We start from the raw sequence: 20,290 nt of genomic DNA on the forward strand, positions 1-20,290 counted from the left end.
CTGTTAGTTCAGAGGTCCACCGAATCTGGTAAGCGCCTTATTCGTATCAGCTGATGGAGGTGGTGTCATAAAGGAACCTGCATTATTCTGCACAAGGTTTTTTCCATTCCTTATTCTGGGACTTGTGGTTCCGCTGCATACTTTATTGTGCTTACGGACTTAATTTCTTGCTTTTTATATGTTTATGAGGTGACGTGATTGGCCTAAAGTGTTACATAGTTACATAGTAGGTGAGGTTGAAAAAAGACACAAGTCCATCAAGTCCAACCTATGTGTGTGATTATGTTCAGATGGCATTAATTGTGGTTTTATTTGTTTGCACTGATTGTTTTTTTTATTATATTTATCTCTTGTACACTGTTTGCAGTCTCTGACCATCTCATGTAACATGTCTGCAATCTCTGACCATCTCTTGTATAATGTTTGCAGTCTCTGACCATCTCATGTATCATGTCTGAGGTCTCTGACCATCTCTTGTATCATGTCTGAAGTCTCTGACCGTCTCTTGTATCATGTCTGCAGTCTCTGACCATCTAATATATCATTTTGCAGTCTCTGACCATTTCTTGTATCATATCTGCAGTCTCTGACCAATTCTTGTATCATGTCTGCAGTCTCTGACCATCTCATGTATCATGTCTGCAGTCTCTGACCAATTAATATATCATTCTGCAGTCTCTGACCATTTCTTGTATCATGTCTGCAGTCTCTGACCAATTCTTGTATCATGTCTGCAGTCTCTGACCATCTCATGTATCATGTCTGCAGTCTCTGACCAATTAATATAGCATTCTGCAGTCTCTGACCATCTCATGTGTCATGTCTGCAGTCTCTTACCTTCTCATGTATCATGTCTGCAGTCTCTGACAATCTCATGTATAGGGTTTGCAGTCTCTGACCATCTCATGTATCATGTCTGCAGTCTCTGACAATCTCATGTATAGGGTTTGCAGTCTCTGACCATCTCATGTATCATGTTTACAGTCTCTGACAATCTCCTGTATCATGTCTGCAGGCTCTCACCATCTCATGTATCATGTTTGCAGTCTCTGACCATCTCATGTATCATGTTTGCAGTCTCTGATCATCTCTTGTATCATGTTTTCAGTCTCTGACCATCTCATGTATTGGGTCTGTAGTCTCTGACCATCTCATGTGTTATGTCTGCAGTCTCTGACCATCCCACGTATCATGTTTTCAGTCTCTGACCATCTCTTGTATCATGTTTGCAGTCTCTGACCATCCTCTGTATTATGTCCATACCTCTGCTATGCAGTCTCTGACTATTTTAATTTAATTTATTTTAATTTAAAGTTTTTAAAGTTAGGATCAGACAAAGCAATCAAAGCATATTTTATAGGTACAAGGAAGTTTTGTTTAACCAAATCCCTTAAGCTCCTCCCACTAGGTGCTTGACCACGCCCACAATTTACCAGGACGTAGCTCCCGCAGGTCTTTTTATTCCTCCAACTGTCCCTGATCTGGAACTAAGTCCCTCTGTCCCTCATTCCTCCTCATTTGTCCCTCATTTTGGTCTGATCTATATAGTTGTATATAAAATGCACTTTTTATCTTTCAAAAATTGTTTCCCAGCGCTAAACCTTTCATCCAATTTCTAAATTGCTGCATTTGTAAATTCCAAAAGCCAGTTGGAATAGTAGTGGTAAAAAAGCACTTGCAGGTTTAACTAATCTTTTTTTTTTGTATAATTCTTCTTTAAACGGGCGTGGCAGGGTGTGTGTTCAATGCCTACATACTTTTTGTTAATTGGTGTCCCTTGTTCCCATCCTAAAAAGTTGGAAGGTATACATTAACTCATATATTTGTTCTGTTCTATTTTTTTTTTTCTGTGTCTCACTGAACTGCCTCAGGTTACTGTTGTTCTGCTGTATGCTGACATCTAGAGGTTATTGATGACCACTACAACTTGTTTATTTATTCGAATTAAGTCTCTCCCTCTGTCCTCCCCTCCTGTTTAGTGCAAGTTAGTTCCTTGTGCCTTCCATTTTCCCTCAGTCAGTGTTAGTTCGAAGAGACGCTGAGGTTGTCTTCTTACATTTAATACTACTTGAAAACCATCCTCTGTACAGCCAATACATGAAGCAAAATTGTGTAGGATTTAACTTCTGTGTTTTACTGAAGAGTTAAGCTGCCTGTGGAAGGTGCCAAGTCACTAGATGACCATCCTGTGCAGACAGATTGGGTATATGAAGGTATGTCCATGCATAAAGTGGCATTTGAAACAATCCCTATTAAAAGGGGGAGCAAGGATAACAACATGAATACAACAAGGGTTCTAACCCATCCCCACTCTATCCAAAACGAGCTTGGCAGGAGTTGCACTTTAAAGTAATACTAAAGCTTTGTTTGTTTTTTTCTATACTAACAAACAAACTTATACTAACCTGCTCTGTGTAATATCTCTTCTTTTTGGGTCTCTTGTCGGCGCTCCTGGCTCCGCCTCCTCAAGCAGTGCCCCCAGAGAAAGCTGCTTGCCCCGGGGGCACTGCTGCATGCTCCCTCCCAAACCATGGCTCTATGTGTCCATAAGACACATAGAGCCGTGGCTAGGCCCCACCCCATGCTCTCTCTTCATTGGCTCACTGGCTGTTATTGGTAGAAGTGGGAGCCAATGGGCTCCCGCTGCTGTCTCAGCCAATGAGGAGGGAGAGTTCCCATCTAGCCAAGGCTATCGTGAACATTGCTGGATAGGGGGGGTTGGGTAAGGATTCGGGGGGGCACTGCACACAGAGGTTTTTTTTTTTACCTTCGTGCATAGAATGCATGAAGGTAAATAACCTTCAGCCTTTAGAACCACTTTAACCAGTTGCCGACCGGACCATAGCCAAATAACGGCTACAGTGCGGTCGGATAACTCTGTGAGGCCGTCATATGATGTCTTCCCAGAATCACACACACCCGGGAATGTCCATGACCATCGGCTTCTCTGGAACCGACGCGTCACGTAACGAGGTAAAGGGCCAATGAGAGCGGCCCTTTACCACGTGATCGCTCCGTCCAATGATGGAGTGATCAGTTGTCAACAGACCAGAGCATGTCCGGTTCGGCACCTCCCCTCTCCTCACACCGAACGGTACAGTGTGCGAGTAGAGGAAGGAGCCAGGTGCAGCAGCACTGTGAGCTGCATCTGAAGTGCCCACAGTGCTGATCTCTGCCCATCCCTGGCTCATCCATCCATCCTCTCATGCTCCATCCATGGCTCATCCATGCCCAGCTGTGCTCATCCGTGCCACATCAGTGCTCATCTGTGCCACATTGATGCCACATCAGTACTCATCCTTGCCACGTTCATGCCACATCAGTACTCATCCGTGCCACATCCATGCCACTACAGTGCCCTTGGGGGTGCACCCGGGAATGTTCGTGACCGTTGGGTCCTCCGGACGCGGCACGTCACGGAACGAGGTAAAAGGCCAATGAGAGTGGCTCTTTACCACGTGATCGCTCTGTCCAATGATGGAGCGATCAGTTGTCAACAGACCAGAGCATGTCCGGTTTGGCATCTCCCCTCTCATCTCCCCTCTCATCTCCCCTCTCATCGCACCGATCCATACAGTGTGCGAGAAGAGGAAGGAGCTGGGTGCAGCAGTGCTGTGGGCTGCATCTGAAGTGTCCACAGCGCTGATCTCTGTCCATCCCTGGCTCATCCATCCTTTCATGCTCCATCCGTGGCTCATTCACGTCCAGCCGTGCTCATCCTTGCCAACCCGTGCCCAGCCATGCCCATCTGTGCTCATCCATGCCCATCCGTGCCCAGCCTTGCTCATCTATGCCCAGCAATGCTCATCCATGCTCATCCATGCCCAACCGTGCCCAGCCATGCTCATCCATGGCTTATGCATCCTCATCCATGCCCAGCCATGTTCATCCATAGCTCATCCGTGCCTCATCCATGCCACATCTGTGCTCATCCGTGCAACATCAGTGATCCTCCATGCAACATCAGTGCTCATCCATGCCACATCCATGCCAAATCAGTGCTCATCTGTGTCCCATTTATGCCACATCAGTACTCATCCGTGTCACATCCATGCCACTACAGTGCCCATCAATGTCTCACAAAGGTATAATAGGTACTCAAATTAGATTTGCTAATTTGCTCCTAGAACACCTGACGGTACTCCCTGCATGTTGGGCCTCTGTATGTGGCCAGGATGTGGAATAGTTTCACATATGCAGCATCATCATATTTAGGAGGAGTAGCAGAATGTAGTTTGGGATGTAATTTTTGCTACGCACATGCTATGTGTTAGAAATATCTTATAAATGGACAATATTGTGTAAAGAAAATTGCTTTTTAATTTTCTTTCCACATTTTCCAAAAATTTGTGGAAAAAAATGACATGATCAAAAGACTCATTAGGCCTCATAGCATATACTTTGGGGTGTTTACTTTACAAAATGGGGTCATTTTTGGGCGTTTCCAATGTCCTGGTGCTCCAGGGCCTTCAAAAGTATAAGAGGTAGTCTAGAAATTATATGTGCAATTTATGTCCCTAGAGCGCTTGATGGTTTTACTTGCATGTTGGGCCTCTGTATGTGGCCAGGCAGTGTAAAGGTCTCACACATGTGGTATCGCCATACTCAGGAGGAGTAGCAGAATGTATTTTGGGGTGTAATTTGTGGTATGCATATGCTGTGTGTGAGAAATAACTTATTATTATTATTTTGACAATTTTATGAAAAAATAAAATCTTCATTTTGCAAAGAATTGTGGAAAAAAATGACAACTTAAACAATGTCCCCATGTCTACTTTTGAAAAAGGGGTCACTGGGGGGGGGGGGGGTGTATTTGTACTTTTCTGGCTTGTTAGTGTCTCAAGAAATGAGATCGGCCCTCAGATGTGATCAATTTTCAGAGATTTGCACCATAGTTTGTAGACTTTATAACTTTCACAAAAAACAAATAATATACACTTAATTTGGGTTATTTTTTACCAAAGCTATGTAGTAGTATACATTTTGGCCCAAATTTATGAAGAAAAATTACTAATTTGCAAAATGTTATAACCGAAACAAAGAAAAATGCATTTTTTTACAAAATGTTTCAACTAAGACATTTTTTTTTAGAAAGATATTTATTTTATTCACATGTTAAAAATAAAGGCACAACTTAAAAATGCTGCAGTGTGTCAGAACATTGAATTGAGAAACCATTGTTCCAATTTTGTTTTTTATGCTGTGAGTTGTGTTGTCACTACAGACAAGTCTATGGCAAGTACATTTTTCATTAGTAGACAAACAGGAAAAGTTCGGGACTTTCAATGAAGCATATGACAAACCATAAAATGTATAAGCATTTTTATTGTCAGAAAGTATATCTAGCACATAATATATACATGCAGAATTCATATATATACAAAACACGAATACATTAAATATATATACACACATGTAGTGTGTTGGCATCACAGCACATGCCGGTGGCCGGTATACAGGGCTCCATATGATGAATGAGGAATAGTATCAATTAAAACTGTAGGAATATAAAAAGAACACGGTAGATTGAAGTCATGACTGCATCCTAAATAGTCCGACGCGTTTCATGGTATAAACCACTCTTCAGGGGCGAATGCGTCAGCCTGGCTAAAAAAAAACAATAGATCTAATAAAAAAACTCAAAGATAATGTGAATATGTATAATAACAAGGAAAGGAAGTATCCAGTCCTACAAAACTTGCATGAAGCTAATAAGCAAGACATACGGTAGAGTCCAACCAGGAACCCATAGGGTAGCTTGTCCCGGGAGCTGAGGTAGGGGACCTGCAGGCAGCGCACGCACAAAATATCCCACAGAATGGAAAACTCCATAAGTACAGGGTGATGGTGCATAACCCTAGAGCCTGTAAAAAAATGTATCAATAGTGAGAATTTCTCATGTGAAATAATACTAATAGTACTAATAATACTTTCATTAGTATGAAGTTCTGTTGTGAATGTGTTCCAGAAGAGCTCACCAGTGGCCTTTCCTGCTGCAGATTGTTACAAATTAGCCTATGTGACTTTAGTTCCACTTTAGCTCTGACAGGGTCCCTACATTGGTCAACTTTTATTCATTTGCTTAACAAGTGCGTCCCTGTTCACCATTTCAGGTCCGATTTCAGCCCGAATTGTTGGCTGAATTCGGACCTGAAGCGAACCAAAATAAGCACAGGACCCCTGTGCAATTCGCACCGGAGCCGCTGCGGAGATGTGTGAACCAGCTCCATAGGGAGCCGGTCACAATCTTCTGCTATGCGAATGGGATGCAAAAAACCCGCATCCCATTCGCAATAGTGTGAACCCAGCCAAAGCTGAAGTTCTGGTTTAATTTGTTAGCCACCTAAGTCCATCTAAATCTACTAGTCCAGCTAATACAGTGGTCTCCAAACTGTGGCCCAAGGGCCAGGCGGGTCCCATTGCATGCCTTTATCCGGCTCTTGGGGCACTATATCTACCACTAATGCAAGGCACTATTCCTCCCACTGACACCAGTGATGGGGCACTATTCCTCCCATTGACGCCTACCATCGGGCACTATTCCTCCCATTAACACCAGCAATGGGGCACTATTCCTCCCACTGATATCAGTGATGAGGCACTATACCACCCACTGACACCAACGATGGGGCACTATTCCTCCCACTGACACTAGTGACGGGGCACTATTCCTCCCACTGATATCAGTGATGAGGCACTATACCACCCACTGACACTAGTGATGGAGCACTATTCCTCCCATTGACACCAACCATGGGGCACTATTCCGCCCATTAACACCAGCAATGGAGCACTATTTCGCCCACTGATATCAGTGATGAGGCACTATACCACCTACTGACTCCAGCGATGGGGCACTATTCCTCCCACTGATACAAGCCACTATTCCTCCCACTGACACCAGTGATGAGGCACTATACCACCCACTGACACCAGCGATGGGACACTAGTCCTCCCACTGACACCAGCGATGGGGCACTATTCCTCCCACTGACACCAGCGATGGGGCACTATTCCTCCCACTGACACCAGCGATAGGGCACTATTCCTCCCACTGATACGAACCACTATTCCTCCCACTGATATCAGTGATGGGGCACTATACCTCCTCCTGATATGAGCCACTATTCCTTCTACTGACACCAGCGATAGGGCACTATTCCATCCACTGACACCAGTGATGGGGCAATACTCCTCCCCCTGATACCAGCAATAGGGCACTATTCCTTCCACTGACACCATTGATTGGACACTATTCCCCCCACTGATACGAACCACTATATCTCCCAAAGATATCAGCGATAGGGCACTATACCTCCCACTGTCACCAGCGATTGGGCACTTTTCCTCCCACTGACACCCGTGATTGGACACTATTCCTCCAACAAATATGAACCACTATTCCTCCCACTGACACCAGCAATGGGGCACTATTCCTCCTACTGACGCCAGCATTGGGGCACTATTCCCATACTTCCCAGCTTTTAGAGATGTAAACGAGGGACGCCTATTAGCAAAAGTATTTAGGCATAGGACACACCCCCTGCCACTCCCCCTTAAAAGAGAATGAAATGAAAAAAATATTAATTAAACTCACAAGTGCTTTTTTTTATCACTATTATTCCTTTATACTGGCTTTTGAAACTTACAAATGCAGCAGCTTCCAAGTTGGGTGAAAGGTTTAGCACATTTTGAAAGATAATTAGTAAATTTTATAAACAACTATATAGATCAGACCAAAATGAGAGACACATGAGGAGGAAAGAGGGACAGAGGGACTTTGTTCCAAATCAGGGACAGTCCTTTGAAATAAGGGACAGTTGGGAGCTATACTATTCCACATACTGGTACCAACAATAGGGTACTATTCCTCCCACTGACACCAATGATGGGACACTATTCCTCCTACTGACACCAATGATAGGACACTATTCTTCCTACTGACACCAATGATAGGACACTATTCTTCCTACTGACACCAATGATGGGGTACTAATCCTCCCACTGACACCAACAATGTAGCACTGTTCCTCCAACTGATACCAACAATGTGGAACTATTTCTCTCTCTGATACCAATAATAGGGAACTTTTCCTCCCACTGACACCAATGATGGAGCACTATTCTTCCTACTGACACCAACAACGGCTTAGAGACCCCTGCCCTAATACTATCCTCTCCATAGGTTGATCTTGCTGCTGTCCAAGGGAGGGTATGTTGCTCCTTCACAGACAGAGCAGAGGAGTGAGTGTAGCTGCCCTAATACAGAAAGTGTGTTACTAGCCAGGTAACCGGGTGAAAAATAAAAGGAAAAAAAAAAGAAAATGAATGCAGCCACCATATTTAAGGGCTGGTGAGCTGCAGTTTTTTGTTTTTGTAGTTAGATATACTTTAAGAATGAGAGCTCCATGACGAAAAAATAAATAGGTTACTTAAAAAACCTGGTCAAACCATACCAGTAGCTTGCATTCCTAAAATCCACGTCAGTATTCTATCCCATTATATCTCAGCCAGGCATTCTCTGAGAAAGTGAATGCAAGGAAAGGATTTGAGGAGAGACAGACTGCCGGAAGTTATACCATGTGAATGATACCATCCTTGGCATTCCTTTATATCTACATCCTTTTCCTTCCTATAGACCAGTAGATAGTAGATGACTGAATTCATTAACTTGTCTCTTGATTCTGCTCACACTGATAAACTTGCTATTTATAAAAGAATGCTGTTTATAATAGGTTGAATAGGTGTATACACCATAAAAAAGAGAGAGAACACTCCAATTGCCTCATCCTTAAATGATATAGAGGTTTCAGAAAAAAAGGGGGTTCCTCAAAAGGAAACCCCAGGTCGGACTTTGAAGGCACAGCAAACCACAGGGATAGCAAAAAGTATAAACTTTATTTTAAATACACAAATATATAGGTATATAGATATACAATACGCTGTGCCTTCAAAGTCCGACCTGCGGTTTCCTTTTGAGGAACCCCCTTTTTTCTGTAAAGGTGTATACACCAGTTTTATGGTAAGGTTTTGTTTTTTTTTGTTGTTCACAAGAGGAATTTGACAGTTTGCCATTTGCTAACTGTTTTTGCTGTTTTTGTAATCCGTCATATTGGTAACGTTGTACACATGCAAAAAAAAAATGTTATGATTAGTTTGATAATATGATCATAATTCGTTAAAATATAAATGCATCATTTCCTGTTTCCTGTCACTATTCCTGGGATGCGGGGGTCTTGCACAAAATCAGCTTTATATCTTCAGAAAGCACACACCACCTTCCTCTCTGCTCTCTTCATCAGAATCCCATTCCCTCCAGTGTTGCTCATTCAATGCCCCCTAATTTTCCGGGCTCTGTTTCACACATCCACTGGGGCTCCTTCTCCTCTTGCTCTATGCTAAAGGACATGTGCAGCCATCTGTACTGTTTCCCTCGGACTCCTTCTCCTCTGGCTCTGTGCTAAGAGATATGTGCTGCTATCTGCACTGTTCCACTTCCCTGGGACTCCTTCTCCTCTTGCTGTATGCTAAAGTATATGTGCTGCCATCTGCACTGTTCCGCTACTCATTTGCACTGTTCCGCTACTCATTTGCACTGTTCCGCTTCCGTTGTGCACTTATATCTGCACTATTCCACCTCACTGTAGTTCCCTCTGCCCTCTGGCTCTATGCCAAAGGCTGTGTGCTTCCATCTGCACTGTTCCACTCCACTCTACATGGGAAACTCAAGGGGGACCATCATATTTTACAACGCTGCCAAGCCTATATTTGGTCGGCTGCAACAACTTTTGTCTTGTTTTATCTTTGGCACCCTCACTTAAACTTACCTTGGAAGTTCATTTTTTTGGTCTTGTTGTGCCCTCTGTGGCCACACGGCTTAACCTGTGTCCTCTGTGACGATCCATCGGCTCTGGGTTGGCATTACGGGGAGACTTAACCTGGTGATCTTTTAACTAATCCCCTGAGGAAGCCCTTTTGGGTGAAACATGTCGGGATAAAAACTTCACATCATCACCTAGGTAAAATGTATTAAAGGAGAAGTCCAGCCTGGGCTTGTTTGGCTGGGCTTCTCCTATGGGTCACAGGAGTGCAATTAGTTTTGCACTGCTGTGATCTAAGTCCACTCTCTGCTGACATAACAGGAATCAGTCCAGGCACCGTGGCATCACGACAATAAAGTCTGGATCCGCCAGGTGCCTGTATTGTTACCCATCTCAGCCTCTCAGTGAAATGCTGAGTGCCTGAGACGGCCACTCCCTGCCCCTCCACAGCTCAGCGATCCAGTGAGTGGGGGGGCAGAGCGGAGAGCTGCTGATTGACAGTCAGCAGCTCTCTTCTCGGGGAGCTGAGAGAACCGAGCCATTGGTGGTTTTCGATCACTCAGTGCAGTGGCTGCGGGGGACAGATGCAGCATTGGACCGATGCTGCATTCACCTAGGTAAGTATGAAACTGCAAGAAAAAAACATACTTCTCTTTTAAGTTTTAAAGAAACTTTTTTGGTACTATTTGTCCAAAGCACCGCCAAAAATCCCATTAAAAAAAACTCTCTGTATATCCACTCTACTTCTGTTTGTGATTTTGGCTGCACTTAGGCCAATAATGATAATCTCCAAATTTTCTTTGAAAAGCCGGCCATAGACCGTTCTTAAAGCGGAGCGCCGCCGAAATTTTTTTTTTTAAAAGTCAGCAGCTACAAATACTGCAGCTGCTGACTTTTAAAACATGGACACTCACCTGTCCAGGGCGCCCGCGATGTCGGCACCCGAGGCCGAACCGTCTCTCCGTCCTCGGGTGCTGCCGCCTCCATCTTCGGTAAGGGAATCAGGAAGTGAAGCCGTGCGGCTTCACTTCCCGGTTCCCTACTGCGCATGCGCGAGTCGCGCAGCGCAATACGGATGGTCCCTGCTGCCTCTGGGACCCGTGTGTTTCCCAGCAGGCAGCGGGGAGGGCGCAGGAAGTGGCGTAAATAACCGCAGATTCTGCGGCTATCTATGCCAGAAGTGAGTACAGATACCTGTAATATACAGGTATCTGTACTCCCCTCCCCCCTGAAAGGTGCCAACTGTGTCACCGGAGGGGGGGAGGAATCTGATGAGTGGAAGTTCCACTTTTGGGTGGAACTCCACTTTAAATCTCAGCCAGTTCAGCGGGGAGCAGCTGAGATTCAAACCATGTATGGGACAGCTGATTGTACCTAGGTTGACTTATTGATCAGGCTATCAGATCTTTCATGCGATTATTGCCAGCGGTTATAGCCATTAGCAATAATAATCAATGTGTGTTCTCCTGCCAGGTATGGCTCCCCCCCCCCACCCCCAGCAGGAGAACACAATAGCTCCGCAGGAGGGTGACTGTGATGATGGGGGAAACAAGCAATTTTCTTTCCTGCAACCCGTGATTCGAACCGTTATAGGGCAGGCTGAATGTACCATAATGTACCAAGTTGATTGGTCAGCTTGGTGCAACCAGCTTGCCGGATTCTCTTACGATTATCGCTAGCGGCTGCTATAGCCGCTAGTGATAATCAGTGTTTTTTTTGCCCTGCGAGGGTAGCTTCCCCCACCCCCCTGGGTCCAGACAATGATTCGGCGGGATTCCCCCATCAGCACTGTCCGTGTTGATGGGGGAATCATGCAAATTTCTTTGCTGCAACCCGTGTAAACCCAAACGCCATGAAAACCCATGGAAAGAAATTCGCACTATGTATGGCCTGCCTTAGGCACAAAATTCCACAAGGTATCCTTTGTTTAGAAAACTGTTCATCTTCATTGGTGTTCTTTCCCCCAATAAAGTCTTTAGCTAACAGAACAATGGCATGGATTATTTGTATCCATACCAGTCCAGTATCAGTCAGGAAAGTTAAGTCTGTACCTTCAGTGGCCTCGGAAAGGTCAGTGCTCGGTTGTAAAAAAAGTTTACCACTGGGTTGGGTGGATGTTCCACCCTGGATTCTTTCATCTTGATCTGCAAGTTTGTGGTGTACAGTCTCATATTTCTTGAAATGTTACAATTGAATATGCTTCACTGCTTTATAGACTAGCATGCTAGACCTTTGTCTCAGTTCTCACTCTGGGACAGTCATAACACAATATTTAAGAAGACAATTCACAAGAGAAGTATTGCTCTCTGTTGTCATATCAGCAACCTTCAGTGATGAAGACTCAGTTTGAGGTATGGACACCCAGCTAATCTCATTATTACATGATATGTATTTGTTGTCTCAGCTGTAGCTTGTTTGGAAGGAGGTTGTGATTGTTCCATGATAGAAATAATATAAGCTGGCTGTACTTTGAGGGATATCATAGAGTTGAACAATTAGTAGAACAGAGGGATGACTATCTGAGTCTTCAAAAGCAATCAGAGTGGGACAAAAGAGACAGAATACAGAGGTTTCACCCTCCAACACATTTCACGCATTGATTATTTTCTCTCTTCAGAAAAACTTTGGTGGAATGTGTGAATGTTGGGTATGTATAGGTCAGAGACATAGTCACTTACAGTAGTAGGGTTGAAAAAAGACACAAGTCCTTGTAATATTCCATTATCTTCCACCTCACCTCTAGCCCAACTCCTTCTTGTTGCTCCTGTTGGAAAACCAAGCTTAAAGTGGTGTTCTGCTGTTTTGTAAGTTTATTAAAAGTCAGCAGCTGCAAAAAGTATAATGCCGCGTACACACGGTCGGACTTTTCGTCTACAAAAGTCCGACAGCCTGTCCGACAGACTTCCGGCGGACTTTCGGCGGACTTGCAGCAGACTTTCTAACGAACGGACTTGCCTACACACGACCACACAAAAGTCCGACGGATTCGTACGTGATGACGTACACCGGACTAAAATAAGGAAGTTCATAGCCAGTAGCCAATAGCTGCCCTAGCATGGGTTTTTGTCCGTCGGACTAGCACACAGACGAGCGGATTTCGGGGTCCGTCGTAGTTACGACGTAAAGATTTGAAGCATGTTTCAAATCTAAAGTCCGTCGGATTTGAGGCTGAAAAAGTCTGCTGAAAGTCCGGAGAAGCCCACACACGATCGGATTACCAGCCAGCTTTAGTCCGTCGGCGTCCGTTGGACTTTTGTAGACGAAAAGTCCGACCGTGTGTACGCGGCATAACTGCTGACTTTTAATAAACAGACACTCACCTGTCCCACGGTCCAGCGGTGTGACCACGCGAAACCTCGCTCCTCTCCCCCTCTTCTCCAGGGCGCCGTCATTACTACTGTGGACACCCAGCTGTGACAGCTTGCGGCTTCACAGCCGGGGGGGTGCACTGTGCATGCGCGAGTGACGCTGTGCTCTCCTAGTGGGCAGGCAATCTTCTGGGACCTGTGACGTGTCCCAGAAGATTTCAGAGAGGTAGGGGCCGCCTAGGGGGAGAGAAGGAGTCGCCTAGGCGGCGAGATAGCGGAAGAAGGAAGTGGGACAGGAAGTACCTGTCACAACTAGGTACCCCCCCCAAAAAAATTACATACCAAATGTGGCATGTAAGGGGGCGAGGAGTGCTTAAAGTGGAAGTTCCGCTTTTGGGTGGAATTCCATTTTAATAAAATATCTCTTGCCAGGGGATGAGATTTGGCTCACTTCCTCTACGTGCTTTTGTAGAGTGCAAGTGCTGGAAAATTCTTATAAAGTCATGTAATGTTTTTACTATAGTCCGGCAAACCTGGCCAAGTGTATAACATCTTATCCCATCTCTTGTTTTAGAGGGTGTCAGGGGAGGGGGCGACATGGCACATATCTAGTTTACCTGTCCAAAGCTCGCTGTTTATGGATAAGGGTCTATAGTATGATTTACTCAATTTTACAAGGACCATTGGGAGGCCCTCCTCCTCAAACCCATTAACAACATTCCGTGTCACAGTCACATACTCACATATTTACAGCCTCCAAACAATCTATTGTCCATGCATGGAAATCTCCATCACTTAATTTCATGGAAGTTAAGAGCAGTATACAGGATACATTTATTAATTAAAAATTGACCATTATATTGGAAGATTCACATAATAAATTTCCCTCAATTTGGAATCTTGCTTACTCCTACGTCTCACGTCAGACCTCACGTCTTTTTCCTCTCTGAGACCCTGACTGGCCTCGCCATCTGAACGAACCATTACTATTTCCTATCTAAATATCTTTTGATATCCACAATGGAAAACTTTGTTGTCTTTCAGGGATCAACTTTCAGGAACCTGAAACCAGACTGTATATAGTAAAGTACATTTATTAGAAGTAAACCAAAAGACATCCAAGCACCAGCAAACAGTAAACACAGCAAAACATAAAGATATAAGTGAACCAAAAAGTGACAAAATACCTAACAACCTGATTGAGACACACAAGGGGTTATTTACTATAGCGCCAATAAATGATCCTGCAGTCCCAGAAAATAGCGCCAAATTAAGGTCAATTAAGACTTCAACTCTCAGAAATTGGGCGCACATGCAAATGGAAAGCCTGTCAGATCACATATGCAGGAATAGTGGAAGTCAATGGGGCTTGAACCTGCAAAATCCAAAGTTCTCACTGAAGGCTTATATGCAAGTTCTTTGCCATAAAAAGAGCATGGGGACCCGGGTCCTGCCCCAGGTGACATATATCAATTTAAAAAGATTTAAAAACTGCAGTTTTTTCAGGAGCAGTGATTTTAATAATGCTTAAAGTGAAACAATAAAAATTAAAAATTCCTTCAACTATCATGCCTGGGGGGTGTCCTTAGTATGCCTGTGAAAGTAGCACATCTTTCCCATGTTTATTACTGTACCGCAACAAAATGAAATTTCTAAAGGAAAAAATTTCATTTAAAATTGCTCACGACTGTAATGAATTGCCGGTTCCCAGCAATATAGCATAAAAATCAAAGAAAAAAACAGCGTAGGTTCCCCCCACCAGTCCATACCAAAAGAGTATTTGAGTCTGGTATGGTCATTAGGGGAACTCCACGCCAAAATAAAAAAAATGGCGTAGGGGCCCCCCCAAAATCCATACCAGACCCTTATCTGAGCACGCAACCTGGCAGGTCAGGAAAGGGGGGGAGGAGCGAGTGCCCCCCCTCCTGAACCATACCAGACCACATGCCCTCAACATGGGGAGGGTGCTTTGGGGTCCCCCCAAAACACCTTGCCCCCATGTTGATGGGGACAAGGGCCTCATGCCCACAACCCTTGCCCGGTGGTTGTGGGGGTCTGCGGGCAAGGGGCTTATTGTAATCTGGAAGCCCCCTTTAATAAGGATCCCGCCCCCCCTTATGTGAATGGGTATCGGGTACATTGTACCCCTACCCATTCACCTAAAAAAGCAGTGAAATGTGACAAAAGACAATAGCTGGTTTTTGACAATTCCTTTATTACAAATGTCTTCTTCTTTCCCCCACTTCTACCTCAATCTTCCTCTGGTCTTCCTTCGGTTTTCTTCTTCATCCTCCAGCTGCTTCTTGCCGCGCTTCCTCCTCCATCTTCCTCCACTTCTTCTGGTCTTCTCCATCTTCCTTCGGCTTCTTCTTCCCCCGCTACGTCCTCCGGTCTTTCTACTCCACCGCTACCGCTGAACATTCAAAAACAAACCTCCTCCAATGCTGCGATGGGGCACATGACGTCACTGCGAGACCTCGCCCCTTTTGACTTCCCTGCCCGGGGTATGATGGGTCAGTGATTTCACAAGGGGGCGGGGTGTCCTGCTGACATCATCTGACAGCCACCTAGGGTGAGGGCCAGTTCACACTGGAGCAATGTGAGAACCCTGCAAATCCAGTGCGGGTTCCTGCATCGCATACAACTCGCAGGCAGTTCACACTGCCATATGCAAACTGCTGGGAGTGTCAGTAGAAAGCTAATGACACCCCCAAATCAGTTTGCATATCGCAGAGCAAACTGCAAATTCAGACAACACCCATGCGACCCGATTCTGCTGCAAACCAAAAAAAGTGTCCTGTGCGAGTTTGGTCCGAATGCGACGCAAATTCAACCATACAATCTGTATGGCTGAGTTTGCATCACAAAGACATCACATGTGATTTGCAGTGTGGGGCAAATCGCATCCGATGTCGGACAGCACAACAGAGTGAACCAGCCCTAAGGCCCTCTTCACACTTGTGCGACTTTTCCTGCAACTCCTGCGTCCATAGACCTCAAGATTACACTGGCATTGCTTCAAATCACATCAAATTTGCAGCAAAAAGGACTGCAAAATTGCGGGACTTTCAGGTCTCACAAGTGTGAAAGGGGCCTTATGGACCTCAAGCTGTATGAAAAGTCAGCCAAGTGTGAAAGGAACCTAATGAGATTCATTAATAACACCTTTGAATTAGGCCCCATTTGCACTTGTGCGACCAATGCCTGTGTAATCTTGCGGTATAGGGGCCTCAAGTCGCATCAAAGTCAAACCAAAGTAACGCTATTTTGCTGCCACTTTGCTTCTGCAACTTGGCCCTAACTTCTGGGAATGCCTGTGTAATATTGCGCCCTATGTACCTCAAGTACATACATGGGCGGCACAGTGGTGTAGTGGGTAGCACTCTCGCCTAGCAGTAAGAAGGGTTGCTGGTTCGAATCCCGACCACGGCACTACCTGCCTGGAGTTTGCATGTTCTCCCTGTGGTCTGCGTGGGTTTCCTCCGGGTACTCCGGTTTCCTCCCACACTCCAAAGACATGCTGGTAGGTTAATTGGATCCTGTCTAAATTGGCCCTAGTATGTATGAATGTGAGTTAGGGACCTTAGATTGTAAGCTCCTTGAGGGTGTAGGGACTGACGTGAATGTATAATGTATATGTAAAGCGCTGCGTAAATTGACGGCGCTATATAAGAAACTGAAATAAATAAATATAAATAAATAAGTCACATCAAAGTAGTACAGGGACTACTTTGAAGTTGTTGCAACTTGAAGTAGCACAGATATAAATGGTTATCATTGAGAATCATGGGGTACAACTTGTCATGTAACTCAGAGGTCCAAATTTGCTGGAAAAGTTACCCAAATGTGAAACAAGTCGTATATATTTTAATAGAAAGGAGCTCTCATTTATATTTGCATAGTCCTTACTGATTTACATCAGCAGAACAAATGCAGGAAGTGATGTGTGCACATGGGCCGGAAGCAAATGTGTGGTGATGCCAAACAAATCAATGAACCCCACCCACACCAAATCTAACTACCACATCCACCCCCACATTGAGTAAGTACAAGTACATATCCTACACATACCTGGCAAATGAGCAGCACCTCCTCTTTGCTAAAGAGGGACCTCGCCATGTCCACCTTGATGGAGATCCTGACCAGCACAGGAACTTCTGGGTGATAACAATGCCTCATTTCTGGGTCAGAAAGTGAAACCACGCACTTTTGATCGCAGCTGCGAATATTTGATCGCAAACACGGTTAGAATTTTTTTATTTTCGTTTATTTGCAGATATGTGAATCTGTATTTTTACATATAATGATATTTGAAGGTAAACTTAAGGGAGTTTGATAATAAATGGTGTCCCTGGGATAGCAGCAGGTGAATTACAAACACAAAGGGCCAGTTTGAGCCCTGGTTCACACTGACAGAGGGAGGAAATCGTTCAGCTGAACTCACACGATTTAATTCTCGCATGTCAGTCCCGACTGCAGGGGGAATTTCAGAGACTTATGTGCAGGTTTCTGCACTGATGTCAATAAAAATCCCACCCAGAAGTCTCCAAAAAGTAGTACAGAAACTTTTGGAAATTGCGGCGCCACACCAATTAAAACGGTGCAATTGCCGCCGATTTGACATGTCAAATCGCATGTCAAATCACACCAGGGCTGACACATACAACACTGCCTATCCGCCAGCTGAGTTCATTACCTGCAATTCTCCACAGCTGTTATATATAAATAGATAAAAGGGGATTTTGCGAGCCACAATGGTTTATTGCTTCAAATGTGGAAATCACCTAGCTGCCCGCGCAGAACACGTTTCATATGCCGTGCAATACAATGTATACAAAAGATACGCTGCGCTAAGGTGAAAGATCAATCTGGAGATTAATAATGCATATGAGGTATACTGAAAATACCGCATAAGCGGCTTATCCAGCCACAGCAAGGCACAAAGGATATATATAAAAAAAACAAGTGATTTTAAAGTGCAATGTGTAAATAATATACTAGATGTATACCATTAGGCCTCATGCACACGGACATTTTTACAGCCGCTTTTTTGAGCGTTTTTTGCAGCTTAAAAACGCCTGTCTATGTTAGTCTATGGCTTCATGCCCACCTAGGTGTTTTTGAGCTGCAAATGGCATAGGCATTTTTAAGCTGTAAAAAAAACCCAGGACCAGTGGGTTCTGAGAGACGTTTTTTCAGCTGTAAAAACATTCTAACGCTGATAAACGCTCAAAAACGCTCAAAAACGTCGCTCACAGACGTTTTTGAACGTTTTTGATCCATTGAAAAAAAAAAAATTTTTGAAAAAAAAAAAACGTTAAAAACCGCTAACGCGGAAAAACGCTAAAAAACGCTAATTAATGCTAAAAAAACGATATTGCAAAAACGTTGAAAAAAGCTGAAAACAGTTTAAAAAAATCACTGCAAAGCTACTGGCGTTTTCATAACGTTATTTTAACATCCCGTGTGCATGAGGCCTCAGAATGAGAGTAGCGATTACTGAACTACTACCTGTATATATAATGGATGAAAAAATCATTTATATAGTCTGAAATTTACCATGAAATAAAAAAAATATATATATAAATAAATATATCACAGTGATCAGTACAAAATATAACAAAGTGCCAAGTGCCACACAATGAGTGTGACTATCAAATCCAAGATGTGGTACGTGATTATTAAAGTCCAATATATGAAAGAAATGCACATAAAGTCCATAAAAACAATTGATAAAAAATCCAACGTGCGTGCATTAATCTTGGTGCTTAGTGCTTAGAATTCCATGCTCAAGTGCCATCCAGTGACCCCCCGGGGACAGCCACTCACCTCAGAGCGTGCGACTCAGCTGTGAGACTGAGTCTAAACACGCTTTTGAGCCATCCCACGGCTCAGTGATGGAATCCAGATACACAGTTTTCAGCAGCAACTCCACAGTTAGGAATAAAGGAAAAGAAAAACTGGATAGTGTGATATCGTTTATAAATATTTATTGGAATAAAAGCTCCCTACATTAGGGTACTCACATATGCAAGGTGCGTGAGTGCACCAATCTGATAACAGTCTCCAAAGTTTGCCTCAAAGTTTGCCTGTCAGGAGGGATAAGCTGTGCATCGCATCTCAGTGGAGTGAAAGGCTCCGTGCTCCGTCCTGGCCCTTCCCCTACGCATGTTCGACACAGGGTCATGTGTCTTCATCAGGGGAAAAGCCGTGGGATGGCTCATAAGCATGTTTAGACTCAGTCTCACAGCTGAGTCGCACGCTCTGAGGTGAGCGGCTGTCCCCGGGGGGTCACTGGATGGCACTTGAGAATGGAATTCTGAGTACTAAGCACCAAGGTTAATGCACGCACGTTGGATTTTTTATGAATTGTGTTTATGTACTTTATGTGCATTTCTTTCATATATTGGACTTTAATAATCACGTACTACATCTTGGATTTGATATTCACACTCATTGTGTGGCACTTGGCACTTTGTTATATTTTGCACTTATCACTGTGATATATTTATTTATATCTATTTATATATATATTTTTTCACTGTAAATTTCAGACTATATAAATTAATTTTTCATCCATTATATATACAGGTAGTAGTTCAGTAATCGCTACTCTCATTCTAATGGTATACATCTAGTATATTATTTACACATTGCACTTTAAAATCACTTGTTTTTTTATATATATCCTTTGTGCCTTGCTGTGGCTGGATAAGCCGCTTATGCAGTATTTTCGCTATACCTCATATGCATTAATAATCTCCAGATTGAACTTTCACCTTAGCGCAGCGTATGTTTTGTATACACTGTTATATATAAAGATTCCACCTTTATCATTTACTTGCAGGTGGGCTGAAGAGATTATTTTTTTTGGTGCACAAATACATATAGAAATTATAAGATATAAAAGAAAGATATTGCCCTTCCCCAAAACCACCACCCCCAAAACTAAATTAAAAAGAAGAAAGAAAAGAGAAAAAAAACACAACAAACAAGCTCAATAATGTACTTTTATTTTGCCAGCAGAAACAAAATTATGTACATTCATTTACTAGCTTCAAAAAAAAAAATTCTACAGGGTATATGCTGCTACATTTAGCAAAACAGTTAGCAATTGGGTTTTAAGGGCCCTGCTCATAGGAGCTTACAATCTTAAATTTG

General features: G+C 43.8%; 1 protein-coding gene across 2 annotated transcripts in view; it reads left to right on the forward strand.

Annotated features, from left to right (window-relative positions):
- The window catches only part of FPGS (folylpolyglutamate synthase), a 120,811-nt gene that overhangs the window by 3,012 nt on the left and 97,509 nt on the right, over positions 1 to 20,290 (forward strand). The window contains exon 1 of one of the 2 annotated variants that reach the window (XM_073600454.1): positions 12,060 to 12,172. The exons of the other annotated variant lie outside the window; for it this stretch is intronic. Within the exon in view, the coding sequence (XP_073456555.1) occupies positions 12,155 to 12,172 (18 nt within the window). The 5' untranslated portion in view covers positions 12,060 to 12,154. Of the gene's footprint in view, positions 1 to 12,059; positions 12,173 to 20,290 lie in introns of those variants that run through there. 2 annotated transcript variants of the gene reach the window in all.

The sequence above is a fragment of the Aquarana catesbeiana genome, linkage group LG09, assembly GCF_042186555.1.
Source record: "Aquarana catesbeiana isolate 2022-GZ linkage group LG09, ASM4218655v1, whole genome shotgun sequence".
NCBI lineage: Eukaryota > Metazoa > Chordata > Amphibia > Anura > Ranidae > Aquarana > Aquarana catesbeiana.